At 50.3% G+C, this 27,906-nt stretch overlaps 2 protein-coding genes across 2 annotated transcripts; both read right to left on the bottom strand.

Annotated features, from left to right (window-relative positions):
* Positions 1–80: 80 nt before the first annotated feature.
* SNF8 (SNF8 subunit of ESCRT-II) lies at positions 81–12,728 on the bottom strand. The gene is made up of 8 exons (XM_056126933.1): positions 12,583–12,728; positions 12,200–12,250; positions 10,347–10,485; positions 8,489–8,593; positions 6,736–6,808; positions 3,806–3,947; positions 1,507–1,581; positions 81–269 (listed from the first exon to the last, which is right to left on the bottom strand). The coding sequence occupies exons 1-8, from the start codon at positions 12,634–12,636 to the stop codon at positions 132–134; spliced, it is 777 nt and encodes a 258-aa protein (XP_055982908.1). The 5' UTR covers positions 12,637–12,728; the 3' UTR covers positions 81–131.
* A 9,610-nt stretch (positions 12,729–22,338) lies between these two features.
* Positions 22,339–27,554, bottom strand: GIP (gastric inhibitory polypeptide). Its single transcript, XM_056126545.1, has 5 exons — positions 27,469–27,554; positions 25,859–26,005; positions 24,126–24,218; positions 23,449–23,550; positions 22,339–22,393 (listed from the first exon to the last, which is right to left on the bottom strand). The coding sequence occupies exons 1-5, from the start codon at positions 27,552–27,554 to the stop codon at positions 22,339–22,341; spliced, it is 483 nt and encodes a 160-aa protein (XP_055982520.1).
* Between the last annotated feature and the right edge of the window lie 352 nt (positions 27,555–27,906).

The raw sequence follows: 27,906 nt of genomic DNA, 5'->3' as shown, positions 1-27,906 counted from the left end.
TTTTCTGTTTTTGTTTTTTTGGTTGGTTGTTTTTTTTAAAAAAAAAAAAAAAGTCGTGCAGGTTTTATTCACCACCCACCCAATCCTCCCTCTTCCGGCTGCTGCTGTGCCCCCACCCCGCATCCCCAGAGTCAGGGGGCGGCTTCTCGGGCCTCATCAGCTGTGATGTCCTGGGAATAGAGGTCTGTGAAGAGAGCAGGCAGCCAGTAGTGAGCTTCTCCTGGGGCCTGCAAGTCCAGCCAGGCCAGACCTTCCTTCAGCAGGTGCTCCTGGAAGGAAGGAAGGAAAAGAGAAGGGAATCATAACAGACCATGGAGGATAGCTCCTAGCTGCCCCGGGTGAGGTCACCTGCAATGCAGGGGTGGCAGAGGCTTCTGAACACACAACCAAAAAATTGATTCAAAATCAAATGTGAATCCTGAGTGCTTCTAATAGTAGTCGCTGTGCAGCATTTCTTCCCCAGACTTAAGTTTTTGGGCCACACCCAACAATGCTCAGGGTTTAATCATCTTACACAGCACAGGCTAGGTGGTTTTCATAAATCAGGCAAAAGACTGAAAATTCCTCTGAGGAAAAGTCTGTTTGGAGTGACAGAGGGCAGGGCACTTGCCTTGCATGCCCCAACCCAGGTTCAATCCCTGGCATCTCATGGTCCCCAAAGCCTGCTAGGAGTGATCCCAAAATGCAACGACAGGAATGAGCCCTGAGCATTGCCTGTTGTGGCCCAAAAATAATATTGAGAGGACAGCAGGTAGAGTGCTTCCCTTGAATGTGACCTATCCAGGTTTGGTCCCAGCACCCCATACAGACCCCAGATCCCTCCATGAGTGATCCTTAAGCACACAGCTAGTCGTAAGCCCTAAGCACTGCCAGGTATGAGCAAAGAAAAACAAACAAACAAAAAAAAAAACAGGAAAAAAAGCTAGCTCTCAGTTAACTGGGTAGCATGAGTAAACCTTTTGGGGAGAAATTACAATATTTCTCCCAAATATTGTGATTAATAAAGGGCAATATTAGTACCATAGACCCATCATTAACCATTTCCATCACACCCACCACACTGGTGCTGAGGTTTATAGCTTTGGGTTGGACCCTCAGTGCAGAAGGCCCTACACTCAAGCTATTCCCTCTCCACAAGTCTGATCTATTAGAACCATGTAATAATAAGCACAGATAAAACTGTACAGGGACATCATTGCAAATAAGGAGCATTCATTCATTCCTTTCACTCTTAACAGTGTTACTTCAAGTACAAACTATTTCCGTCTGACCAGGACCTGCTGCGCAGGGGTTGGGAAGTCCCAGAAGCAGTTAAGTGGCAGAACCCAGGTTTCACACCCCTGCCTGACTTCCTCCCAGTGCCACCTCCCAAGGACTGTTTGGCCAGCAATGTGTGGAGTGTGGTGGTATACACTACCAAAGCAAGGCTGACGCACCTGCCTGGATGGTACTTGTTTACCCACCTTCCATCTAAGTCTCATTTCCTTTCCACCCCCAAAAACATACCAACACTTGCCGTGCTCGCTCTGTCTCCCATTTAAGACTGGCTTTGATATCACTGACAGTCACGTAGCCATTTTTCTGAAGGAAAAAGGAATGGGGAGTGAGTTGAGTGTGCTGTCCCTCAGAACCCAGAATATGCCCAGCCACCAATGGACTTCCCTGGACAGAGAACCCACCCTAGAGAGAAAAGGGCATAGAAAAGGGATGTTGAGCATGGTCATCAGAGAAAGAACTAGATTTCAGAATAATAAAAGGTAGGTTGAGAATATTCAGTCTTATAAAGAATCTGGGGGTGGGTAGCTGGGGTCTGGGGGCTAATGCAGATGGAGCACATGCCTGACTCATGCAAGGACCTGACTTTGACCTCCATATTGCGTGGCCTCAGCAATGACAAGGCGGCCCAAGGAGCCCCTGAGCATAGCCCCACTGGGTCTGGCCCCTACACTGACAGAAAAACCACAGGATCCCTGGAGTCAAGACATAGTTCACATATTTTGCATGCTGAAGCCCCAAGTTCAATTCCCAGCACCACATGGTTCCCCCCTAAACAATGGGATCTCTGACACACACTACACTTTTTCCGAGGCAATGATTTTCAACTGCCAGTCTGAGTGCTGGGGCCACTCTGCTATACCGAGTAATGCATAAGACTCAGAAGAATGATACGGCACAGAAATCACAAACTGCTCCAAATCTGAACTATCAGAAGACTCAGCCCATGCCCTCTACATTTTACCCATCTCATCATCAGGAAGAGCCCCACCTTCCTTAGTCTGTTTTACATCAGAGAATTAAGAAAATGAACGTTTGGGGCTAGTTTCGGAGGTAAGGCACTTGGCATGTAGTTTGAATTCCAAGTACCACATACGGCCCCCAAGCAAGGGGGTGGGGGTGGTCACTTGAGCACAGAGTAATCAGTTAGGCCCTCTGTAGTACCAAATAGAGCCTTCCTCCCCACCCCCCAAAAAAAGAGTTTTCCTTAAATACAAAGGTTTGGAGAAGAAGGGAGAAGCTGAGGAACAGGAGGATATCAAAGATCAAACCTTGTTCTGAAGAATCAAGACAGTTTTAAAACATCAAAGACAGGGCCAGTTAGGTCAGGGAGATAAAGTGCATTAGGGTGCGTGATAACCCAGGTTTAATCCCCTCACTACATGGCCCTGTATCCCAATATGCCAGGTACAGCCCTGAAGGCCCTCCCAAACATCAGTGGGTATGACCCTAGAGATCCTGAACCCCACCAGGGAGACCTGTTGTCCCCCAGCACTGCAGAGCTTGCATTCTTGGGCCCTAGCATTCAGCTGTTGGCAAGGATTGCTAAGAGTGGCTCTTGGGACGCCCCCCCCCCCCCCAAGTACCACTTAATTTTTTGTTTTTGGACCACACCCAGTGATTCTCAGAGGTTACTCCTGGCAGTGTTTGGGCGACCACATGGGATGCCAGGGATTGAACCTGGATCAGTTAGCTGCATGCAAGGACACTGTACTCTCTCTAGCCCCTTCAGCCCCACTAATTTCCACACCCCCCCCCCAACCACCCACAAAAAAGATGGGATTTAAAAATTAGTTCAGTGGTGGACATACGCCTCTCATGTCTGAGGCCTTGGATTCTACCCTTGGTACCAAAGCAAAAAGACATCAGAATCTGTCTGCACGTCTGCACGTCTTGTCTACTTCACTAGACTGTAAGCTCCTTGGGAGCAGGATCTCTATGTCGCTGTCTATACATCTAGCCTAGCCCAGTGCTTGGCCCTGTAGCTGCTCAATAAATGTCTGCTAAAGAAGCTCAGTCTGAGTGGTTCATCCATTAGCCGGTCTCAGCAAAAGACCAAGTGGTGGGGAGCTTAGCATTGTTCCACAAACCTTCCCAGTGGTAAAGCCCAGACCTGGCATGCATGACGCCCCAGGTTTGATACCTGGTACTGAAATTTAAAGAAACCACTGCTGGAGCAATAGCACGGCGGGTAGGGCATCTGCCTTGCACACAGCCAACCGGGGTTCAATCCCCGGCATCCTATATAGTCCCACAACACCACCAGAAGTAACCCCTGAGGATCGCCGGGTGTGTCCTCCACCCCCCAAAAATAGTAAAATTTAAAGAAATCAACAGAGGGCCAGAGAGATAGTCCAGGGAGTAGGGTCCTTGCCTTGTACACAGCAAACCCGACTTAAACCCATCACATACGGACCCAAGCACTGCTCTAGGAGCGAGCCCTGAGCACAGTGGGTGACAGCCCATAGCCCCTCCCTGGAACACACACCAGCCCATTCCAGGCACACGGCTCTCAGCAGCACACCAGTACCTCCGCCAGCTGCAGCACTACTGTGTGATCCATGCTGAGCTCGGCCGGAACGGACTGAATGAGGTAAGTGCCGCCCACAGGGATGATGCTGAAGCCAGTGCCAAGCGCCTTCAGTTTCTTGATGGCCCGGATCAGGTCGTCTCTGAGGTGAGGAAGAGCTGCTGAGAGACCACTATTGGCCTAGCCTCCATGCAGATGCTGCTCTGCCCTGGGCAGGATTCTGATAGGAGACTCAAAGAGCTGGGTGACACCTAACTTTGTCAGCAAGAAGGCAGGATTAAAGGGCACGGGCTGGGGTGGGGGCATTCTGGAGAGATGGAGCGGGGCTTGGCTTTCCACTTAGCAAAATCTCCCGATGCCTGACAGATTTCAAAGCACCACAGGGCCCATCAGCCAAAGGGAAGGAAGGAGCCGAAGGGTGGCAACAGGCAAAATAGGACATTCTGCCTCCCTTTGAAGGAAGAACCCAGCTGAGTCCTGCCATGTGGAAGTCAGGGCCAGAGACACGGGATTTTGCTTTCTTAGTTGACAACTAACTCATTAGGAAAAAACAAAGCAATGTGGAGACCAGCCCACATCATGAGCCCACAGTTTTACCTTTCTCAAACCGGAGTCACAGATCAGAGGCCCAGGAAGCAGGCCAGCATACATCCTATCTTCTGCACTGAGCACCGCTGCCCTGCTCCGAGCCTGTGCCACTCTCCCTGCCCTCTAGTCATCGCAAATATACATAGCCCCAGTGTTTGAACAAAGGGTGCAAGGGCCAGGGATGCATGTCATCAGGAAAGCACGTGCCTCACCCAAGTTTGATCCCCGGCACCATACCCCTCACTCTAGAAATGCAAGGGCTGGAGAGACAGCTCAAGGGGCTGAGGGCTGCTTTGCAGGCCAGAGGCCTGGGTTCAATCTCCAGTACTGCATGATCTGCAGCCCACCACCTCAGTGACTCAAGCATTGAGCAAGGAGTAGCTCCTGAGCACTGCCAGGTAAGGCTTCCCCTCCAAAAAAAACAGTTTAAAAAATAAAACAGAGCCAGAGAAATAGTACAGCCCGATAAGGCACTTGCTTCACATACAACAGACTCAATTCAATGTCCCAAATACTGCCTGTGATCCCCCCAAGCACAGCCAGGAGTGATCCCTGAAAGGAGAGCCAGGAGTAAGCCATTAGCTCCACCGATGTGGCCTACATACAAAAAAAATAAACATAAAATATGAGCTTTGCATACAGGAAGCACTGGATTTGATCCCTGACATGAAGTACAGCCAGGTGTGACGGAAAAAGCAAGGGTAAGAAAAAAAAATGTATAGGTAAAACTGGGAAAAGTGCTCAGAGGCTGGGGAGAGAGTTCCAAGAGCCAGAATGCATTTGAGCTGGGCACAGGGTCCTCACTTCAGTTCTGGTACCTTGTGGTCCCACTCATCCATAAATCCTGCCCCATGGCCCTGGTGGCCTGAGTAGCACCCCTTCACTGGGCCCAAGTATCATCACCAGCGTGGCGCCATATCGCCTGAGTACTGCAGTACTTAGAAGGAAATATAATAAACCATAAACCAAACTGGGTTGGTTTTTCTGTTGGCCAGAGGTGGTGGTTCTAGTTTGAGGCCAAACTGGACAGTTCTCAAGGATCACTCCCAGCTATGGTTGGGGGACTGTACAATGACTAGGCTCAAACCCAGGCCTCCAAGACGCAGAGCTGTGCTCAACCCTTTGAATTCTCTCTCTAATCCCTTTTTTCTTTCGGGGGGAAGGGGCAGAGGGTGCTGGTTGGGAGACTCCCTAGCAGGGGTCAGGAAAGCCGGAGGGATGGGTGTCCACTAGAATTTGATGCTCCTCAGGCTCTGCCATGCACAAGCTGTAGCCTCCTTCTCCCCGACCTCCTCAGTGGGAACTAACCCCGGCTGAGGCGTGCCAGCCATGTGCCCCAACTGCTATACTATCTCCAAGCCCCTCTCTCAGTCCTTTCTTTTTCATTTTTTGCAGTGCCAGGGATCAAACCCAGGGCTGTGTCAGCCAAGTCTCCCAGGACTCCAAATGTTCTCGTTCTTTAATTTTTAGAACTTTTGTTCTTTGAGTGACACCTGGCTATGCTCAGGGCTTACTCCTGGCTCTGTGCTCAGGGATCACTCCCAGCAGGGCTCAAGGCACCAAATGTGATGCCAAGGATCGAACCCAGGTCAGCCTCGTGCAAGGCAAAAACCTTGCCCACTGTACTACATCGTTCCAGCTCCTTAGAATTTTTTTAATTTGGGGGGGGTCTCTTGGGGGGGTGCTTTTTGGGTCATACCCAGTGACACTCAGGGGTCATTCCTGGTTTCTGCACTAAGGAATTACTCCCGGTGGTGCTCGGGGTACCAAAGGGATGCCAGGGATAGAACCTGGGTCGGCCACATGCAAGACAAATGCCCTATATTTTGTACTATCTCTCTGACCCCTAGAATATTTTTAACAGCTCTATTATCTCCACTGGGCCAGAGAGCTGGCTCAACAGGTTCATCTCATGTTTTACACTGGAAAGTCTGTGTCTTATCCTGGAGCACTACTCAGGTGTGGCCTAAAGAACAAATCATCATCTTTCTCCTCATCATATCTCCATTGAGAAATGAGTGGGTTCAGTTTTTCTCCCCATTTTTACTTGTCTAAAAATATAGTTTCCTTCTGATCACAAAGAGGAACAAGTTTGATGGTGGAGCTTCAGCCTTACGTGAGGCCCTGGGTTTGATCTCTGGACTCCCAAGCATTGCTGGGAGTAGCCTACAGCACACCAGGGTGGTCCCCAAACACACACACATTCCTAAACTAGACATACAAAAATTGGAAAAGCTAAAAAGAAAAAAATAAAATAACTGGACATACAAGCAGTAGGGAGAAAAGGTTTCCATCTATTTAAAGATCTTTCTATACTCCGAAGGGTCGGAAGCAAGACCTACTGGCTGACATCCTGGGCGAATTTGCCCCTTCCTTTTAACACCTGTTGATGGAGCTCCTCCAGAGTTATCAGACCTATCAGAGAGGACAGAAGGATGAAAAATGGCCGTTATTGCTTATAAAACCAAAGTGACTAGAGAGTTCAAAGGCAGGAGCTCATGATCGGCATGCAGGGGGCTGGGCCAAACCCCAGCACTGAAAAGTCCTGACCACCATTAGGAGCTGCCCCTGCACTGGGTAAACACTTAACCCACCCCCAAAAGCAGCACCCAGAAACACTATGACTATTACTCTTGTTATCAAAGCTATGTCAATTTATAATCAATGATTTATAACTAGCTATAAGTTTTCTTCTTCTGCTGCTGCTGCTTTTTTGTTTGTTTTTTTGTTTGTTTGTTTTGGGGCCACAGCCAGTGATGCCTAGGGGTTACTCCTGGCTCTGAGCTCAGGGGACTATATGGGATGCTGGGGATTAAACCTGAGTGGCCAAGTGCAAGGCAAGAGCCCTAGCTAATGTCCCATCTCTTTTTATTTAAGTAGTGGCAGGGATTGAACCCAGGCAGGGCTCATATACAAGATAAGTGCTCTAGGACTGAACTATGTCCCTAGGCCCTGAATGACTATTTTTTCTTGTAGCTTTGTTCTTTGTCTTTGGATGATATCCAGCGGTACCTAGAATTTAATTCTGGCTCTGTGCTCAGGGGCCACTCTTGGTGATGGCCGGGGCACCATATGTGTTGCTAGAGTTAAACTGGGATTAGCCACATGTAAGGTAATCACCGCACTGCTGCAATATCTCTCTAGCCCCATTTTATAGCTTTCTTTTTGTCTTAGGGCACTCAGCAGTGCTCAGGGGCTATATGGGGCACCATGATTGGTGCTTGGGGAATCACATGGTGCCAGGGATCAAACCCAGACCTCCAGCATGCAAGCACATTCTTTTTCTTTTCAGTTTTTGAGTTATATCCAGAGGTGCTAAGGTATTAATCCTGGCTCTGTGCTCAGGGATCACTTCCGGGAGTGCTTGGGGAATCATACATGGTACCAAGGATCAAATCAGGTTGGCCATGAAAGACAAGAGCCTTACCTGCTATACTACTGCTGTGACCTAGGAAAGTCCTATTTCTTACCTCCTATTCTCTTCTGTAGAGACTAGGGGTAACCTTTCTGGTCAATGAGCTTTGGCGAACAGAGGTAACCATTCCAGTCATTCCATTCACTATTGGGCACGGAGACCATAGATTCAATTAGAAGTAACTAAGATGCTTTTCGGGGGTCAGAGAGCTAGAACAGGGGTTAAGGCATGTACCGTACACATGGCCAATTGTGCAATCCCCAGCACACATACTGTCCACCCCCTGAGCATTGCCCAATATGATCCAATACTCTCTCTCTCTCTCTCTCTCTCTCTCTCTCTCTCTCTCTCTCACACAAACACACACACACACACACACACACACACACACGATGCTTTTCAGGACTGACATTCCTTTTTTTTTTTTTTTTTGCTTTTTGGGTCACACCTGGCAATGCACAGGGGTTACTCCTGGCTCTGCACTCAGGAATTATCCTAGTGGTGCTCAGGGGACTATACAGGATGCTGGGAATCGAACCCGGCTTGGCTGCGTGCAGGCAAACACCCTACCCCCTGTGCTATTGCTCCAGCAAACCCCCCCCCCCAAGTGACATTCTTAAGAAGTTATTGTTCTGCTAACTGCAGTACAGAAAAGACCATCACTGATCCACCCTCCTCACCTCCATTCCGATGCTTCAGGGCCAGGCACACTTCGATAATCTGGACACCCAGCTCGTAATAGAAGTCTCCCACGCCTAGCATCTCAGACCAGAATCCTTTCCCAGCTAAAAAACAGAAAGGCAAAAATTAGATTATTTACTAGTTTGAATCTGTTCTTCTCTTTCAAGGTTAGATTAAAATCTCAATGCTACGGGGACTGGAGCAACAATTCAAGAGCAAAGCCTTGCATGCAGCCATTGCCGTTTAATCCCCAACACCGTATGTGGTTCCCCAAGCACTGCCAGGTTTCATTCCTCAGCATAAAGCCAGAACTCAAACAGCCTCCCCACAACAAGATAAATAAAAAATAAAATATCTTGGGCTGGAGTGATAGCACAGTGGGTAGGGCGTTTGCCTGGCATGCTGCCGACCCGGGTTTGATTGCCAGCATCCCATATGGTCCCCCAAGCACTGCCAGGAGTAATTCCTCATGAACATGAAGCAGGAGTAACCCCTGTGCAACACCAGGTGTGACCCAAAAAGCAAAATAAATAAATTAAATATCTATCCTAGGGGAAGATATTTTAGTATCACCTATGGGAAGTCTTCCTGGCCTAGCTTTAAATTCTGGCTTGGACTAGAGAGATCTTAGAGTACAGGGTTTTAAGGCCCTTGCTTTACATGTAGCTGGCCCCAATTTGATCCTAGCCTCAGAAGGCTCCTGAACACAGTTTGGAGTGACCCTTAGCTCAGAGCCAGCAGGGAGCAGCTCTGAGCACTACTTTGGGATGGTCCAGAAACAAAAAAATGCAGCAAGCTAAAAACCCATCAGCAATACAAGCTGATTCTTGGTAATTCCTGGTAAGAACTGGTGCCGATTATCTCTAGAGGTATAAAATTGGAAAACTGTTTCATTTTTAGTTGGCCACTGATTCTGACTTAAGATGCCGCAAACTTAGTAAATTTGTTTTTCTTTCCTAGCGCATACAGTGAAATATATGGAACATATAGTCTAGAAAAGAAATAGAGAAATTATGCATACATCTGGTACCAAAATTCACTGAAGGAGCCTGGAGTGATGGTACAATGTGTGGGCACTGGTAAACGGCTGCCCTGAGTTCAATCCCTGATACCCCAAGCCCTGCCAGGAGTGGCCCCTAAGCACAGAGCCAAGTGTATGCCTTGGTCACTGCCCGGCGTGGCCCCCAAAACAAACAAACAAACAAAAATCCACTGAAGACCCAGAAGCCTAGCTCAGGTGTGGTGGTCAAGTCCCAGCACAGCATCACCACACATCAGCGCCAAGACCAAGAGGTCTGAAAATATGATGGCAGTGTCAAAGAGAGCCCTTAAATAACTAATAATACTCTAAGCAGGGGTCAGGATCAGACTTATATTTCTTTTCTTTTTCCTCTGGTTAATTTTTTTTTTGAAGGGTAAATATAGGGGCCAGAGAGATAGCCCAGCAGGTAGGGTTTTTGCCTTGCATGCGGCCAACTTGAGTTCAACCACCAGCACCGCCAGAAGTAATTCCTGAGTGCAGAGCCAGGAATAACCCCTGAGCATTGGCAGGTGTGACCCAAAAAGCTCAAAAAAAAATTTAAGTTTTTTTAAATAAAGGGAAAATAAAGCCATGAAAATTCCACTGTAGATCATTCCAGGGAAGGGGATGTACACCAGCCTATTCTGCGGGCACCCAACCTCTCCATCTTCTGCATCAAAATGGGCACAGCCGTCCTGTTAATGGACACAACCTCAGAACCTTTCACTCTCCCAGCAGGTCCTAGAAGATACCATGACTATAGCAATGACAACCACTAGGTGAGCTTCTGTTCCTTAGTAACGCAAATGCAGGCCCCCGTAGACAACATCCCTTACAGGCCAGCGGATCCACCCCAATGGTGGCACACATGTCCTGGAACTGCACCCGAAACTCCGGATTCTTCCGGATCTCCTGCTTGTGCTTGCTGGCAAATTCCTCCAGGTTGGTCTTGAACATGTCCAATTGCTTGGACATCTGTAGGATGGACAAGGAGAAAGTTAGGTGCAGATTATTATCCAGCCAGGAGACAACCAAATACCCAAACCAGGTCGCTGATCCAGAGGTAGGCAGAAATACCCTGCCTCCTACAAGTCTACCACTATGTCACTTGCCGTTGTCTGTCTTTCTGTCTCTGTGTCACCTTTACATTCGTACTGTCCAGGTGGGCCGTCAGCTAAGTGAAGCTGCTGTAGCCTTCCCTCAAGTCTGCAATAACATCTGCTTTCACAAGTTCCTGCTTTCAAACAGGGACGCATTCAACAATCTACGCACATCTAACATGATACTCTCCTGCACCCCCCCCACACACAAAAAAGTTATTCAACTGAAGGTGCACATAATAGTACATTTTGTCTTTAAATTAAGAAAATTTATGGCTCACACAATGGAAAATCGTCAGTCACTACGTGGAAGATTAAATAAGAAAAAGGAAGGAGGGCATAAGTTGGGGTGTGCAGTGGCTGGAGTGATAGTACAATAGGCAGGACTTTTGCCTTGTACGTAACTGACCTGGGTTAGATCCCCAGCACCTCATATGGTCCCCTGAGCAGGCCAGGAGAGATCTCTGAGTACAGAGTCAGGAGTAAGGCCTGGGCACTAATGGATGCATGTAGCTTCAGGGACGCCCCCCACCCCCACCACTGTCCCCCCCACCCCTCCCAGGAAAAAACAAACACTTTGAAGCCAGAACCTCCTTTGGGATCAACTCCAGACAGAGAATCTTGGAGGGAGGGAAGGAGAGAGGATGTCGGCCTAACAGATTTCATTCCAAAAGGTTTGAGGAAGTTTTTAGAATAGAATTTACTTTCTATTTGTTTGCAATACTTCATTTATTCCTATATAAGGAATAATTAAGGAAGCCTATAGTTATCCCACCAAAAGGAACCAACCATTTCTGGCCCAACATTTCTTTCTCATTTACTACACATTAGAAACTTTTTTTGGTCTGCCAGTATCACAGATCAAACCCAGGATCTCAGAAGGCATAACAAAAGCTCTCCCACTAAGCCAAACACCAGGCCCCAAAACTTACACCTGGCCACAATTGTCCCTTTCAGAGGCTTCCTGCAAGTCACCGCCCCTGGGTCCATTTCCCTGCCCTCTCAGTATCTGCACCAGTAAAGACTCCACAAAGTGGGGACCAGGACAGGAAAGGGAAGTGCTGGAGAAGGAAGCTGCAGGAGCCACACCCCCATCACTCACACCCACTTCAGGAATGTACCTGGAGAGGAGGCTGGTGCTGCGGACCATGCCAAAAGCAGGCAGCACTTGCGCATTAGACTCTTAAACCCCTCCCCGAGAAACCTCAATCCAAGAGCTCCACCCCATGTAACCTCCACGAGCTGAGACCTCTGGGCTCCCTGTGTCGTCACACCCACTCCGATCTAAGCCAGGACTAGAGCAGCGATTCTACCAAAAAGGCGTCGGGAAGAAAAAGCACGGTCGTGCGTGCCAAGAAAAGGGGCAGGTCACGGAACAGCGGCCGGCAGGGAATCAATCAACCAATCAACCACTATTTTTGTGATTACAAGGAACCTAAAAAAAAAAAAATCTGAGCATCCCGACTATCGGATTTGCCAAACAGACGCCCGACTCTCATTCAGTCTAAGCTATCGAATCTTTAACAAAGAGGTCCGGCTCCAGACTTGTCGGGTCTCCCCGCCTGCCTGGCGCCCTCCGAACGACTCACCTGCGCCAGCTGGTCCTCGGCCAACACAGTCCCTCGCTCCTTATACTTGGCCTGTCGGACAAAGAAAGAGAGGGGCGTGAGCTGAGCGCGGGTGGGAGTGGGGCTCCCGTTTTCTGGGGGCGGATAGGAGGGTCCTCTCAAACGGTCTCTTAGGGAGAACGATGCGGGAGCAAAAGAGACGGCTCATCATCCGAAGTCAACTTGGGGGGAGGGAGAGAAAGGCCCGGTGGATCTGGGCATTGCTGACCCTCCACCTCCACCCCAGCGGGAGCCGGGGGAGGGGGGACACTCACGGCCCCGGGACCCGGAAGCCCGTGTCAGATCCTGACCAGCGGCGACTTCGGGCTCTGACAGCGGGCTGCGGATCACCTTCCTCCCCTCACCTCCGCTAGCTTCTTCTTGGCGATGGCGCCGGCTCCCACCCCGCGGCGGTGCATCCCCGCCCTGGGCCCGCGGGCCTCCCGGCTGCCGGGACCCCGGGGCTCCGCGTCCCGGGCTCCGCTGCCGGCTCCTCCACGCGGAAGCGCGGGCCGTACGTCATCTCCGCGCGCCGGAAGCCTCGCGGCCGACTTCCTGCCGCGGGCGCCGGGCTCCCAGTCCGCTCGGGGCTGGGGCCGCGCCGCGCACCTCGGCGCCCGTCTGGGGCGCCCGCGAGGTCCGAGGGCTACGGTCCCCGCCGCCTTTACGCAGCCCCATGCATCCCTGCCGGGGGTGCCGCCTGGGGTGTAGAATCTGCCCGCGACTACCCCTGCGCCGCCTCCCGGCCTCGAACAGGAGGGCCACCTTCCGCGGGCCACGGGCAGAGTTTGACCCGGGTGTCATAGAGGATGTGAAGTCCACTCCGGGGAGAGAGCACAGCGGGCAGGGTGCTCGCCCTGCGCGCGGCCGACCGGGTTCCATCGCGCTCACCCCATACGCCATCCCCCACCCAAACACCGCCGTTGGGTGTGGCAACAAAAACCAATAAAAGTAGACTCCAAGCCTCTGTGGATGGAGCATCTGTTGGAATCCTAGAGATTCAGACATGGGAAGTCCTTACAGTTAAGAACGTGGGATCGGAGCGATAGCGCAGCGGGTAGGGCGTTTGCCTTGCATCTGGATTACCCGGGATTCTGTATGGTACCCCGAGCAACGCTAGGAATAATTAAGTGCAGAGCCAGGAGTAACCTCTGAGTGTTACCAGGTGTGACCCCCCCCCCAAAAAAGGCAAAATTTAATTAATTTTTTTTAAAAAGTTTCCTTTGGGGGAATCTTTAGGAAACCCCGCCCATAGCTTGGAAGTTCCTCTGCCCTTCTTTCCTTTTCCTCTAATAAGGACTTTTGGGGGAGGGCGGGAGCGGCTCATTCACTCAGGAATCGCTCCTGGCGGTGCTCGGGACCGTAAGGGATGCTGGGGATCGAACCCGGTTTGGCCGCGTGCAAGGCAAACGCCCTACCCGCTGTGCTATTGCTCCAGCCCCTCCAGCCCTTTTTTTTTTTTTAATTCAGAAAAGAGACCCCCTAGGCCTCAGCTATAGCGCCAAGGTTTGGAGTCTAGCTTTGCATGTAGGAAACTCGATTTCAAATGCAGGGTGTGGGCACCCCAGCGCATGGAGGAGGATTGAGAGCACTGAACAGGAAGTAGTGGGGGCTGGAGCAATAGCACAGCGGGTAGGGCGTTTGCCTTGCACATGGCCAGCTAGCGGCTAGCGTTGGATTCCCAGCATCCTATATGGTCCCCCAAGTCCTGCCAGGAGTGATTCCTGAGTGCATGAGCCAGGAGTAACCCCTGTGCACCGCCGGGTGTGACCCCCTCCGAAAAAAGGAAGTAGCCCCTGATCGCCAGAGTGAAAGAATAATGCGGATTTAGGAAGTTATGTGGATTGAGTGACAAAATGTACAAGAAAGCATTTAGTGTTATGCCTGGCATATAGCTATGGGCTATTCGTGTTACTCATAGTGGTGGTTTTGATGGCATTGAGTTTAACAATGAACCCGTGATAAGGCTGGAATGGGCGGGAATGATAATACAGGGGGTAGGGCGTTTGCCTTGCACGCAGCCAACCTGGGTTCAATTCTCAGGATCCCATATGTCTCCTGAGCACCACCAGAAGTAATTCCTGAGTACAGAGCCAGGAGTAACCCCTGTGTGTGGCCAGGTATGATTTCCCGACCCCCTCCAAAAAAAAGAAAGGGCTGGAGAGAGTACACTGACTTGGACACTTTTCTTGCTTTTAGCCAATCTGGGTTCCATTCCCAGTATCCCTATTTTTGGTTTTGTTTTTTTGGTTTCTTTTGTAGTTAGTGTTTTTAGTCATACATGGCGATGTTCAGGGAATACTCCTGGTTCTGCACTTAGGAATTAACTCCTGGCAGTGCTCAGGGAACCATATGTAATGCCAGGGATTGAAACCGGCCAGCTGCATGCAAGGCATGCACCCTACCGGCTGTACTATCTCTCCAGTCCCACAAAACCACTTATTATGTGCGGGGGCACATAATATTATTTTCTGTTAGTTGCAGTAGAATCTAATGTTAATAAATTTAAGGACTAAACTAACAACCTTTCCCAGGTCCATCTTGAGACTCACTCTCACACACCCCCACAGATACTAAACCCTCAGAGCCACACTTTTTTTCAAGATATATCCCCTGCAACACATCTGAGTCTTTCTCGTACACGCTAATCTTCAATAGACCTACCTACCCTTTTCTGCAAACAAACTAACAAAGAAATGCACATCCCTTCTATCTACCCACTAACCTCAAAGCCTCCCATTCTTCCTACACTACTCCCTGTTCAAGAACTTCATCCTGAGGGGCCAGAACAACAGTACTGCCTGTTAGGCCCTTGCCTTACAAGTGATCAACCCACCTGGGCTTTGAGCATCATTAGGAATAATCCTGAGCACAGACCCAAAGAAAGCTCTGATCATTATTGGATGTGGCCCCCAAACAAACAAACAGCAACAAAAACTTGCTCCACAGGGGCTGAAGAGATAGTACAGCAGGCAGGGCTCTTGTCTTGTATATGGCCGACCCAGGTTTGATCCCTGGCATCCTTTAAGCACTGCCAGGAGTAATATGTGAGTGTAGAGCCAGGAATAACCCCTGAGCATTGCTAGGTGTGGGCGGCCTGGGGGAAAATAAAACAAACTTCATCCTCAAGCTTCTCTTTGACACCACCTAAACACAGCTGTTTCTTTTCACACTCACACTGTGTGATCCCTTCTGGAACCCACGCTGACCCCTCAGCACCCTGACCTCATTATTTTTGTGGGAATTCAGGCATGCCCACAGGAAATCACATTGGCTCTTGACAGTATCTGGTTGCTGGCCTCAAGCTAAGAGTGATTTGTTGACTCCTTGCTCCCTAAGAACATTGGAGCAAGTGACAATGTGCTAGTCAATGTTTAACATTCATCCCTCCGTGTTGGGGTGAGAAGTTCTGAGTTTTACTATTTCCCATTTTCCAGGGAAAATGGGAAAGACTCTGACCATGACTGCTCCCAAGCTTCCTGTGCATGGTTTTGCAACCTGCTCCCAAACTTCCAGACCGATTTTTGGTTTGGGCGTTTGTTTTTGTGTTTGGGGCCACACTGGACAGTGCTCACAGGCTAATGTGTATGCTCGGCCTGCTGAGCCATCTCTGAACCCAGATTTTGAAAGCGTTCTTGATAATGTAATGATGGCTTTCGGAAACTTTTGGTTTCAACCATCAAGCGCAGTTCATCACTTGTTTTTAACTGACAAACTGGTAGTGGGACAAGGTGACTCAGAGCATAGATCTTTAATCCTCAGTGTCTCGGAGGCAACATAGGGCAGTTGGTATCTGTTATCTCAAAGAGCTGCAAAGCTTATTTAACTGAAATACACTTTTTCTTTTCTTTTTATTTTTTTCGAGGACATATCCAGGGGTGCTCAGGGCTTACTACTGGCTCTGCACCACATGGATTACTCCTGGTGGAGCTCAGGGGACCATATGGGATGCCAGGGATCAAACCCGGTCAGCCACATGCCAGGCAAAGGCCCTACCCGCTGTACCACTCTCTGGCCCCCCCACCATAGTTTTTTGAAGTAGTTCTTATAAAGTATTGAGAATAGTTGTTCCTGGCCCATAGTAAAAGTACTGTACAAAAGGAAAACTTCTGAATCTCACGCAAACACACACACACACACACACACACACACACACACACACACACACACACACACCAGATCCCAGAAATATAGATCCAAATTTCTCTCAGAGGCAAGCAGTATTTTGTCTTGGTTTGTGGCTATACCTGGCAATGGTAGCGGAACAATATTTGTGTCAGGGAAGAAACCAGGGGTGGCCGTATGCAAGGCAAATAGTACCTTGATTCCTGTACTCTGTCTTTAGCCCAAGACGAAGCAATTCTATCGTGGAGAATTATTCAAATAAATCTTCCACACTCTAAAGGTGTGATATGTGCTTGCAGAACTCCAGATGTTGAGAAAACCAAGTTCAGCGGGGAAGAAATTGAAAATGTCAGCCATAGGGGGTCTGGTGCCGCCAGCAGGTCAATCTGTACCTGTGCAGCGAGTGCATCAGCAGCCTGATGGCGCCTTCAGACTTCCAGATACCCCAAAATTGCTGCTGTGCCTTTGACCAGACCCCAAAAACTTGGGGCAAAGTTTACCAAGAAAGTAAACGACCAAAAGTTAGGTATGTGGGAAAAACACCCACAAACCACCTCCAACTCAGCTATATAATTGGAGGCATGGCCTCTCTGGTTCCTGATCGAACTGCTTAACGGCCATGATCCCAGAGACTCAGAAACAAATCTCAGAACCCAAAGGCTTTTGACAGAAATACATCTTGTTCCTGCAGTAGGTTACTGGGGCTGGGCCACTCCAGGTGGGAATAGGTTTCATGCCTTGGCCTGTTCCCCTTGGTGGCTCGATGACCACCATCCTCCAGAGGCCACTGGATAGTCAGATTTGGGCCTGCAGTGACGAGACATGCAGGGCCTCACCAGATGGGGGTGGAACTGGCCCTTTCCTCCCCATCCCAGCGAGACCCCGAGTCGCTGCCTACAAACGGCCTCTCTGGCTCCTGATCAAGCTGATTAATGGCCATGACCCCAGAGACTCAGAAGCAAATCTTAAAACCCAGCAGCTTTTGGCAGAAATGCATCTGGACCACATATAAGGTGGCCGCCACCTCAGAGCTTATTGGAAAGCCAGGTATGAGCCAGCAGTGACAGGGCAACTGTAGTCTCATGGGAAGGGGCACGAGACTACATCCTTCATGCCCTACCGAGGTCATGATTTCCCCCCCACGAGTGGCTCTCTGGCACAGCCATGGCTCCAGAGGCATAAGAACTAAGTCCAGAGCCCGGCAGCTTGCGGCAGAAAAGTGAATGGACCATGCGTTAAACTATGGCGCCATGCCTCCCCGGGAGGGAAAGGGTGTTGTTCCTTTACACCTTTCTCCCCCTGGGCAGCAAGGTGGCCGCCACCTCGGAGCTTATAGGAAAGCCAGGTATGAGCTGGCGGTGACGGGGCATCTGCAGTCTCATGGGAAGGGGGGTGGTACCGGCTCGTCCTTCATGCCCTACCGAGGTCACGAGTTGCCCCCCACGAGTGGCTCTCCGGCACGGCCATGGCTCCAGAGGCAAAAGAACTTAGTCCAGAGCCTAGCAGCTTGTGGCAGAAAAGTGAATGGTCCATGCGTTAAACTACGGAGCCTTGCCTCCCTGGGAGGGACAGGTTGTTGCTCCCTTCCGCCTCCCCTCCTCTCCCCTCTGGCAGCAAGGTGGCCGCTGCCTCAGAGCTTATAGGAAAGCCAGGTATGAGCCGGCAGTGACGGGGCAACTGCAGTCTCATGGGAAGGGGGGCAGTAACGGCTCGTCCTTCACACCCTACCGAGGTCACAAGTTGCCCCCACGAGCGGCTCTCCAGCACAGCCATAACACCAGACGTACAGGAACCAATCTCGTAATTATCTGGCTCTTTGCAGAAATCCAAAATCATTATATGATTCTCATAACCAGCTATAGAAAACAAAGTATTTCACAATGCCTTCTCAGCAATTCTGATTGTTGGGGCGGAAATTCTAAACAATAATGGTGCATCTTTTGTTGAAATAATGAATGTAATCAATGTAGAGAAGAGTTAAGTGGAAATCATCTGCCTCACTGGCATTGAGAGAGTTGGGAGGGGGGTATATTAGGGTTCTTGGTGGTGAAAAATGAGTACTGGTGAAGAGAGAGGTGTTTGATCATTGTATGACCGAGACTTAAACCTGAAGGCTTAGTAACTTTTCCCACAGTGATTCAATAAATAAATATAAGAAGAAAAATAAATAAATAAAACTATGAAAAAAAAGCAAGGTGGAGTTCATGCCCAAATCAATCAGCTAATCAGTGGCTGAATAAATAGCAGTACTCCTACATAAAAAAAAAAAAGTCACCCACAGCAAATTCAGTTATCAAGAGTTTTAGGAGCCACAGAGGTCGCTCAGAGGAATAATGCTCATGTTCTGCATGCCTGGTGCCCCGACTCAATCCCCAGCACTGCACAACTCCCCAAGCATAGGTGTGCACCCCACATCCAAAAAAAGCTGTTTTGTCAGCAGAAGGCCTTCAGAAAAGCATTTTCCTTCCATTTTCTTCCTTCCTTCCTTCCTTCCTTCCTTCCTTCCTTCCTTCCTTCCTCCCTTCTTTTTTCTTCCTTTGCTTCTTTTTTTTCTTTCTTTCTTCCTTTTTTTTTTTTTGTTTGTGTCCACAACTGAAGATTTACTCCTGACTCTGCACTCAAGAATAACTTCCAGGGGCTAGAGAGATAGCACAGCCGGTAGGGCGTTTGCCTTGCCCGCGGCCAACCCGGGTTCGATTCCCAGCATCCCATGTGGTCCCCTGAGCACCGCCAGGAGTAAAGTAACCCCTGGGCATCGCCAGGTGTGACCCAAAAAGAAAAAAAAAAGAATAACTTCCGGTGGTGCTCACAGAGCCCTACCTTCTGTGCTAGGGCTCTGGCGGCTCCATTTTTACAGCAACCCCCCACCCTTCCCCATTGTCTTAATGCCAGGCTTTATCTTTACGCTTCCCTGTGAGATTAGGTACTTTTTCTTTCCTCTTTTTTCAGAGGTGGGAAACTGAAACTCAGAGAGGAACTAACTTGCCAAGTCACAAATCTAGTAAGTATTTGAATTTAGGTGTGTTTGACTGTGATCTACTAAAATACAACTAGGGGAAAGGGACATTCCAGGCAAAGATGCCCCAAGCGAAAGGGGAGGAGTCAGCCTTGTAAGGAGGAGCACTTCCAGGAGACAAAGGCAGAGATGGGGGAGGTAGGAAACACCAGTTGAGAAAGGGGCGGTAGGGCGTTTGCCTTGCACGCAGCCAACATGGCTGACCCGAGTTCGATTCCTCCACCCCTCTCAGAGAGCCCCGCAAGCTACCGAGAGTATCTCGCCCGCACAGCGGAGCCTGGCAAGCTCCCCGTGACGTATTCGATATGCCAAACACAGTAACAAGTCTCATGATGGAGACGTTACTGGGCCCGGTCGAGCAAATCGATGAACAACGGGAGGGCCTTTACCTTTACCCTTCACTCCAACTTTGAGCACCCAAGTATAAGCTAGAAGTTCTACAGGAGACCTTTTTTAAAAAACTTTGTTTTTCCTTTTAAATATTGGGCCACACCCCACTGTGTTTAGAGCTTACCCCTCGTCTGTGCTCATGCATCCCTCCTGATGTGGCGTGGGGAACCAAATACAGTGCCAGGAATCTAACTGGGTCTGCTGTGTGCAAGTCAAGCACCTTTGCCACTGTACTACTATCTCTCCAGCCCCTTCTTCCATGTTCTTTTTGGTAGACATCAGTATAATCCTATCGTCTACCATCATCATCATTATCAAGATTGGGAGTGCAAATAAATCTCTCTCTATGCCTGCTTAAAATTTTCATCCTTATTCAAAGGAAAACCCAAATGCTTTAATAGGGTTGATGCATCTTGTATTTCTCGCCTCCTTGTCTGTTATGCTGACACTGGGCAGAAAGATAGCACAGAGGCTAAGTCTTGCACACAGCCAACCCAGGTTTGATCCCCAGCATCCCATATGGTCCCCAAAGTACTACCAGATGTGTCCCCAAAACAAACAAAATAGAAGTTTCTTCCTCTTCCTTGGATGGGAGATACTGTTCCTTCCTAGGAGAGATGCAAGTCCTGTTGGCCCTCTATTTGAGGGATTGTACATGCTTGGAAAATCTTCCAGCCTCTGTAACCTCATTTTTGGAGGGATTCTGAGGAGCTTGGGAGATGGCACAAAGATGCTTCACATGAGGGGCCTCCAGATTCAACTCCCAGCCCTATCACTATGTACGGTCCTGAGTGCAGAACCAGGAGTAACCCCTGTGCATCACTAGGTGTGACCCTCCCCTCCAAAAAATGAAAGTCTTCCCAAACAAATGACAGATAATAGGATTTCTCACTATTAAGTTTTGCCATGTATATGCAGTCCCTGGCTGTTAAGCGTCTAGTATTTTGGACCCAAGAGATAGTACAGGGGTTTAGGTGTTTGCCTGATATGTGACCAACCCTAGTTATATCCCTGATTCCACGTATGGCCCCTCAAGCACCTCCAGAAGTGACCCTTGAGCACAGAGCCAAAGTAGCCCGTGAGCACTTCCAGGTGGCCCAAACCCAAAAGTGTCTAGTAAGTGTTTTTAGAATAAACATATTAATTCACCGATTAAGTAAATAATCAAATAACAATTAAATAACACCAGAAAAGAGTTGTATCTGGTTTTCATCAGGTGGCATGCATGCAGAGAAACATTCACTGTGTCTATTCAGACCATGTCTGAGTAAGTTTTGACAGCAGGCACCAAGATTTATTTCAGCTGAAACTTTATTGGTTTGCTTCTTGTGGGTACCCTGAGGTGGGGCTGAGGCAGGAGCTCCGGGGCAAAGGGCAGAGTCCAGCACAGAGCAGGGCTTCTTAGTCACGGAACCTGGAAAAGCAGAGAGGGTGGGGGAGGGGGGATGCATGAAGAGGGAGGAGAGGCACTATCAGCTCAGAATCGGCAAAGTAAACCTAGCCTGGCGCCCAGCCATGGCTCACCTGTTCTTACCTTCAAATCACCTGCTTAATTATAAAGTCATTAAAATAGTCCAGCAAAGCAGAGATTGTCATCAGCCTTCACTGAGCCCACCAGAGAAGACTCATACCCCTTTCCTATGGTTTGGGTGACATTCTTCTCTCCCTTTTTAAAAAACTTTTATTTGTTTTGTTTAGGGGTCACTGGAGGATTGCTCCTGTCAGGGCTCGGGGGAACATGCACTGTTGGGGATGGAGCTCAGGCCTGCTCCTCTCACTCTCCTTCCTTCCCCTCATACAGGGAACTATCCCCTCTTGGTTCCCCTAATCCCTCCTGAGTGTCCCTGCAACCCAGAAGAGGTTTGGTCTCTGTGTCTCTGTATCTGAACTAAGAATGAGCGTTCAGGGGCACTAGACTGATAGCACAATGGATAGTGGCCGACCCAGTTTTGATCCCTGGTGTCCCATATGGTCCCCCAAGCACCACCAGGAGTAATTCCTGAATGCAGAGCCAGTTGTAACCCCTTACCATCGCCGGGTGTGATCACTCCCCACTTAAAAAAAAAGCCAAAAAAAAAAGAGAGTGCCCTGGGTCCTCACAATAACACAGCAGGTAGGATGTTTGCCTTGTAGGTAACTGACTTGGGTTCCATACCCAGCACCCATATAGTGCCCTGAGCACCACCAGGAATGATCCCTGAGCATAGAGCTAGGATTGAGCACTGAACACTACTGGGTGTGGCCCCAAAACAAAGCAAACAAACACAAAAACAAAGCAAACAAACATCTTCGAATGAGTGTTCTGACTCACCATGTGCATCAATGAAACATGTCATGGTATTTTGCCATCCATTATTTCTATCAAAATTGACTGGAGGACAGAATTGGGTGTATGACTCAGTGGCAAAGGGACTACCTTGCCTGTAGGAGACTTCAACATCTCGAAAAGAAGAGGAGGAGGAGATAGAGGAGGAGGAGGAGGATGGAGAAGAGGGAAGAGGAGGAAGAATAGAGGGCAAGATTTACTAGCTTGGGAGGTGGATTTGGAGAGCATGAGTTTTGGCTACAGAGAAGGGCAGCATGCTTCCAGCTAATGGGTTTCCATCACCAGGAGGGTGCCATAGCCTGAGGGTGCATAGGCAAAGCTAAAGAGAGGTTGAGCAGTTCAGCTCGGCTGGGCAGGGGCACCGAGTACAGCACTGCACTTGGAGGAAGTGGCAAAAGAAATGCAAGTAGCTCTGGAGAGACAGTACAGTCTAAGTGGCTAAGGTGCTCGCCTTGCATCCAGACAACCCAGGTTTGATCCCAGGCACCCCACAGATCAGGAGCTCAGAAGTAATCCCTGAGTGCAGAGCCAGAAGCAAACCCTGAGCACCACCAGGTGTGGCTTCCAAACAAAACAAAAACAAAGAAGTTTATGGCTGCCCAAAACTGGCTGCCAACTTCACTGGACTCTTTTTATAGGAGTTGGGGAGGGCCACACCTGGAAGTGCTTGGGGGACCATGTGGTGCCAGAGATCTATCTGGAACCCACCATGTGCAAGGTACTGCCTTGCCCCCTGTACTGTCTCTCTGACCCCTCAATATGACTGAATTTCTTTCTTTCTTTTTTTTTTTTTTTTGCTTCTTGGGTCACACCCAGCAATGCACAGGGGTTACTCCTGGCTCTGCCCTCAGGAATTACTCCTGGCGGTGCTCAGGGGAATCATATGGGATTCTGGGAATGCCCTAGCTGCTATACTATCGCTCCAGCCCCTATGACTGAATTCTTATTCTACACGTGTTGCTTTCACCTTTTCCCCTGCGTATCTTATTTTATTTATTTATTGTGGGGGAGGAGGGAATACATGTTCTGGTATGTTCAGGTCTAACTCTTCACTCTGCACTCAGGATCAGTCCTGACGGTGCTCAGGGGGTCATATGTTGTGCTGAAGGTTGAACCTAGGTCGATCATACGGGTGCAAGTCAAAGTGCCCTAACCACTGTACTATCTTTTTGCCATCTTTAATCCCCTCCACATGCATCATCTTACTTAAATCCGGAACAATACTTTGGCAGGCTCTAACTAGTCTTCATTCTTAGGAAAATACAGAGATTCAGAAGGCTGGGGCATGTATGGGGGGTTGCCAGGGTGCGTTTTGGGGGAAACTCAAACTCGTAATATCGCGACCCAAGACCCCCAGAGCACCTGAAGCCCCACCTCAACCTGCAGAACTTTGTCTCGTCCATCACACAAGCCAACAGCTCTCGGAGCAGCACGTCCTTTAGCAGACCCTCATCGCTGGAGTCCTGGCGTGGGGAGCTGTGAGGGGAAAGCCAGGGGTCCCACCACAGAGAGTAAATTCAGGGTGCCCACACAGCCACCTCTCAGCCGTTCCCCCCCAATCCTGCAGACAGGGAAGAGGCAGTTCTGCCAGGCCAGCCAAACCAAACAGTCCCCACCGGAGCTTTGCCCCCTCTTCCAGGCCCAGAGATCACCCTGGGGGAGAGAGGGGGTCCACCTCAATTCTGCTATGGCCCTGGAGTCCCCGCTTCCTCAGAATGGGTTTCTGGTCACTGGTCTTGGTGGGTGCCTCCTTTCCCCCAAACAGCCTTCATGGCGTTTTCTGGAGAGAATGTCTTCCTAAGGTCTCCTTCCGGGCCTCTCTTTTCCCTTCAGTGACTCAGAAAACCTGTCCCTCCACCTCCCCAGGGCCCTGGGCCTCATTCCCCCCAGCATTCTCCCCTCAGCTTGAAAGACCCCTCCTAACTCAGGTGGAAGGAGATGCTTATCTGAGCTCTCCCTCTGCTCAGGGGTCCAGGAGAGAAAACAGTGAAGCCAGCCCCTCCCCCAAGCTGGGGCATCCTCTCCCTGCCCTTTGCCAAGGCCAGACTCACCCCTGCACCTCACTGCTGGCCTCCTCCTTCCGGTTGGATTGCTGGGCTGGCTCCAGGGCCCTGGCCTCCCTCTGAGTGAGGTTGTGCTTCCAGCTGGTCAAGATAAAGATCTAGGGTAAGGGGGGCTGAGGAGCTGCCACAGGTCCTGGGGCCATGTGGAAGGATCTGGACTCTTCAGGCTCCTCCTCCTCCTCAGGGGCAGAGGGATCTTTCTCTGCTCATCCTCCCCCACTGCTGCCCTCAGCCGCTGTGGGAGGGATGGACTTCCAAAAACTACCATGTCTGAGGTAGGGGAGACAATGAGAAAGAGAAGGAAAAAGGGTCTAGGAAACAACTTAAAGTTGTTTAAACTTGGGGCTAGAGCAATAGCACAGCGAGTAGGGAGTTTGCCTTGCATGCGGCCAACCCGGGTTCGATTCCCAGCATCCCATATGGTCCCCCAAGCACCGCCAGGAGTGATTCCTGAGTGCAGAGCCAGGAGTAACCCCTGAGCATCGGCTGGGTGTGACCCCCTCAGAAAAGTTGTTTAAACTTAAACAACTGGAGTGCATGCTCTGCATGGCGAACCCTGGATTTGATTCCTGATACTGCAGGGTCCCCCAGTACCATCCAGAGCTCCCCAAAGCACCAGTGGTGCTCGTGCATACCCACCACACACACACACACACACACACACACACACACACACACACACACATTTTTAAAATGAGGTATAGGCTAGAGAGAAAACACAGAGGTTAAGATACTTGGCCTTCAGTGGCCAACCCTGGTTAGATCCCTTGCACCATATATGGTTCCTTGAGTGCCACCAGGAATGATTCCTGAGCACAGAGCCAGGAGTAAGCTCTGAGCATCATTAGGTGTGGCAGAAAAGAAAGAGAGAGAGAGAGAGAGAGAGAGAGAGAGAGAGAGAGAGAGAGAGGGACAGGGAGACAGGGAGGGAGGGAGAGAAAGAGAGAAAGAGAAAAGAGGAGAGAGGTGGAGGTTGAAGATAAAGCAGGTAAGGTGCTTCCCTTGCGTGTAGCCAATCTGGGTTCAATCCCCAGCACCCCATATGGGCCCCCCAGCATGGTCCAGAGTGTTCCCTTAGTGCAGAGTCAGGAATAAGCCCCCCAAAACAAACAAAATCACATATAAGCAAGAGAAGGAGGACCTAGAGCGATAGCGCAGTGGGTAGGGCGTTTGCCTTGCACACGGCCGACCCAGGTTCAATTCCCAGCATCTCATATGGGGTCCCCTGAGCATTGCCAGGAGTAATTCCTGAGTGCAGAGCCAGGAGTAATCCCTGTGCAATGCCGGGTGTAATCCCCCCCCAAAAAAAAAGTTTAAAAAGAGAGAGAAGGGGCTGCAGAGATAGTACAAAAGCAAGAGAGAGAGAAGGAAAAGAAAGGAAAGGGAAGGAAAGAGAGGGGATGGAGAGGGGAGGGGGGAAAGGGAAGGAAGAGGAGGGGGAGGGGGAAGGCAGGGAGGAAGGGAGAACAGGAGAAGGAAGGAAGACCCTTTACCCTGCTGGTGGCAGCTCAGCTCCCTCTTTCCTCACCCAGGACCTTTCTGGGTTTCTCTCTGAGTAGCCTCTAAGCCCTCCTGCCCCTGAGAAGAAAACAATTGGAAAATCTGCCTGGCCTTGACAGGGCATGTCCAGCTGCCCATTGGTGGCCCGAGGAAAGGGTGTCTGGGGTCCCTGCAGGCCATGTGGCCCCCTGGGGCACAGGAGCCCCTGAGCCCACACTCACTCATTCTTCTTCCCCTTTTGTGCCAGCAGCCAGTTCACGAAGTCTTGCTGGCGGATCTTGTCCATGGCGATACTGTAGTCACTGATGAAAGTCCCCTCAGCATACCGGGGGCCCCGAGCTTGGGGGTCACGCACCTTCGGGTGGAATCTGTGGGACAGGACAGGAGAGACACAAATCCCAGGATGCCACAGAAGGGGAAGTACCTGGACATGAGGGGGCTTTAAGAGGCGAAGACGGCAGAGAAAAGGAACAGGCCAGCTTCTAGGGAGTCAGTTTCTCCTTCCTTCCTTCCTTCCTTCCTTCCTTCCTTCCTTCCTTCCTTCCCTCCTTTTTTCCCTCCTTCCCTCCCTCTCTCCTTTTCCCCTCCTTCCTTCCTTCCTTCCTTCCTTCCTTCCTTCCTTCCTTCCTTCCTTCCCTCCTTTTATTCCCTCCTTCCCTCCCTCCCTCTCTCCTTTTTCCTTCCTCCCTCCCTTCCTTCCTTTCTTCCTTTGTTTCTTTCTTCTTGTGGGCACACCTGGTGTGCTCAGGACTTATTCCTGGCTCTGTGCTCCAGATCACTCCTGGGGGGAATATATGGGGTGCCGGGGACCAAACCTGGGTTGGCTGCACATAAGGCAAGCACCCTGCCAGCTGTACTATCTCAGCCGGGAGTCTGCTTGAACAGAGATGCCCTGTTGTCCCTGGGTCAGGCACACACCCCCTCCCCCAACACACACACCTCAACTCCCATCCTCAGCTCAAAAGCTCCTTCTTGCCGCCTCAGTTCTCCGTGGGACTGGCACTGGGCCAGGGCCAAAGCCGATCAGGATCCCTGTCATCCCAAAGGACTTTCTCTTGGGCCCTTCCTTATTCAGCACTAACAATGGGGAGCTCTTAAATACCAACTCAGAGTCAGCGCCCTGATAAGCCCTTTAAGAAACTCAGCTAATCCTCACGCCCGGAGGAGTCAGGGGCTGTTTACTTCTCCTTTCCAGGATTGAGGAAATGAAGTGCAGAGTGATGAGTTGAGTACCCAGGGGAGGTGACAGAGGCTGGACCGCCCCTTCCCCTTATCCCCCACCTGCCTCCAGATCTCCCTGCTGCTGTCTCTCCCTGTTCATCCATCCTCTGCTAGCCTTGTCTGAATGCTACAGAGCCAAGGCACAGGGTGGGCTGCTGCCTCAAAGCACTGGAGAGAGGTTTGTAAAGAGACCTGGGTCCATCCCAGCCAGTCTGATCCCCCAAGACCCCAGGCACCACTAGGTGTGGCCATAAAAACGGCAATTTTTTTTTTGGTGGGGGGGGAACATCAACTGATGCTCAGGGGTTACTCCTGTGCTCTGGGGATCATATGGGATGCTGGGAAACGAACCCGGGTTGGTCCCATACAAGGCAAGTGCCCTGCCCACTGTGCTATCTCTCTGGCCCCACACAACAATAAAAAAAATGTTTTTATTCCATAGATATCATCTACTCCAGACTCTTGGCCATGAGCATTCCTTCTGAGCTGTGACTTGTCCCTCCTGCAGCCCCAGCTCCTCCTGCTATGACTGCAGGCTCAGCCTCACTTTACTCAGGCCAGATTCCTCTTCCTCAACTTTCCCTCCCGATCTCCCTTCCATCAACCCTACCTGGAGGGACCCTCGTCCTTCTCTCCGAGCACCACGCCCAGGAATAGGCACACCAGTAGCACCGAGAGGGTCTTCATGGCCAGCATCTTCCTGGGCTGCGAGAGAAGAGGACCAGGGGAAGCCCTGGGCTGTGGGAATGGCCAGGATGGGCCTTGGTGGCCACTTGAAGGGACAAGAGGAGAAGTCGCATTTGTCTGGCTTGGTTAACGTGCAGTTGGGGTGACCGGGAGGAGGGGAGTGGAGGGGAGCGAGAGCTGCATGCTTGTGCCTCGATGGCCCCTTCCTGTCTGCCCCCTCTCCCCCGCCCCAGCCCTGTGGCTCCTATCCTGGGACTGGCCCCCCAGGGCCCTCCCCATTCCCACGGGCCACTGCCAACTCCCAACTTGGTGATTAACATTTGGCCATCGCTGAAGTCAACCCTGGACGAGAGCCAGGCAG

Source organism: Sorex fumeus, unplaced genomic scaffold (genome assembly GCF_029834395.1).
Source record: "Sorex fumeus unplaced genomic scaffold, SorFum_2.1 ptg000063l, whole genome shotgun sequence".
Classification (NCBI taxonomy): Eukaryota; Metazoa; Chordata; class Mammalia; order Eulipotyphla; family Soricidae; genus Sorex; species Sorex fumeus.
This window is presented reverse-complemented; position numbering and strand designations above follow the sequence as displayed.

Excerpts from the sequence above, each read along its gene's own strand:
- SNF8 (XM_056126933.1), bottom strand. The coding sequence starts at position 12,636 with ATGCACCGCCGCGGGGTGGGAGCCGGCGCCATCGCCAAGAAGAAGCTA. Across the intron at positions 12,251-12,582 it reads CCAAGAAGAAGCTAGCGGAG|GCCAAGTATAAGGAGCGAGG; the intron begins GTGAGGGGAGGA and ends TTTGTCCGACAG. Across the intron at positions 270-1,506 it reads AGCGAGCACGGCAAGTGTTG|GAGCACCTGCTGAAGGAAGG; the intron begins GTATGTTTTTGG and ends CCTTCCTTCCAG.
- GIP (XM_056126545.1), bottom strand. The coding sequence starts at position 27,554 with ATGCTGGCCATGAAGACCCTCTCGGTGCTACTGGTGTGCCTATTCCTG. Across the intron at positions 24,219-25,858 it reads CAAAAGGGGAAGAAGAATGA|CTGGAAGCACAACCTCACTC; the intron begins GTGAGTGTGGGC and ends TATCTTGACCAG. Across the intron at positions 22,394-23,448 it reads ACAAAGTTCTGCAGGTTGAG|CTTTGCCTATGCACCCTCAG; the intron begins GTGGGGCTTCAG and ends ACCTCTCTTTAG.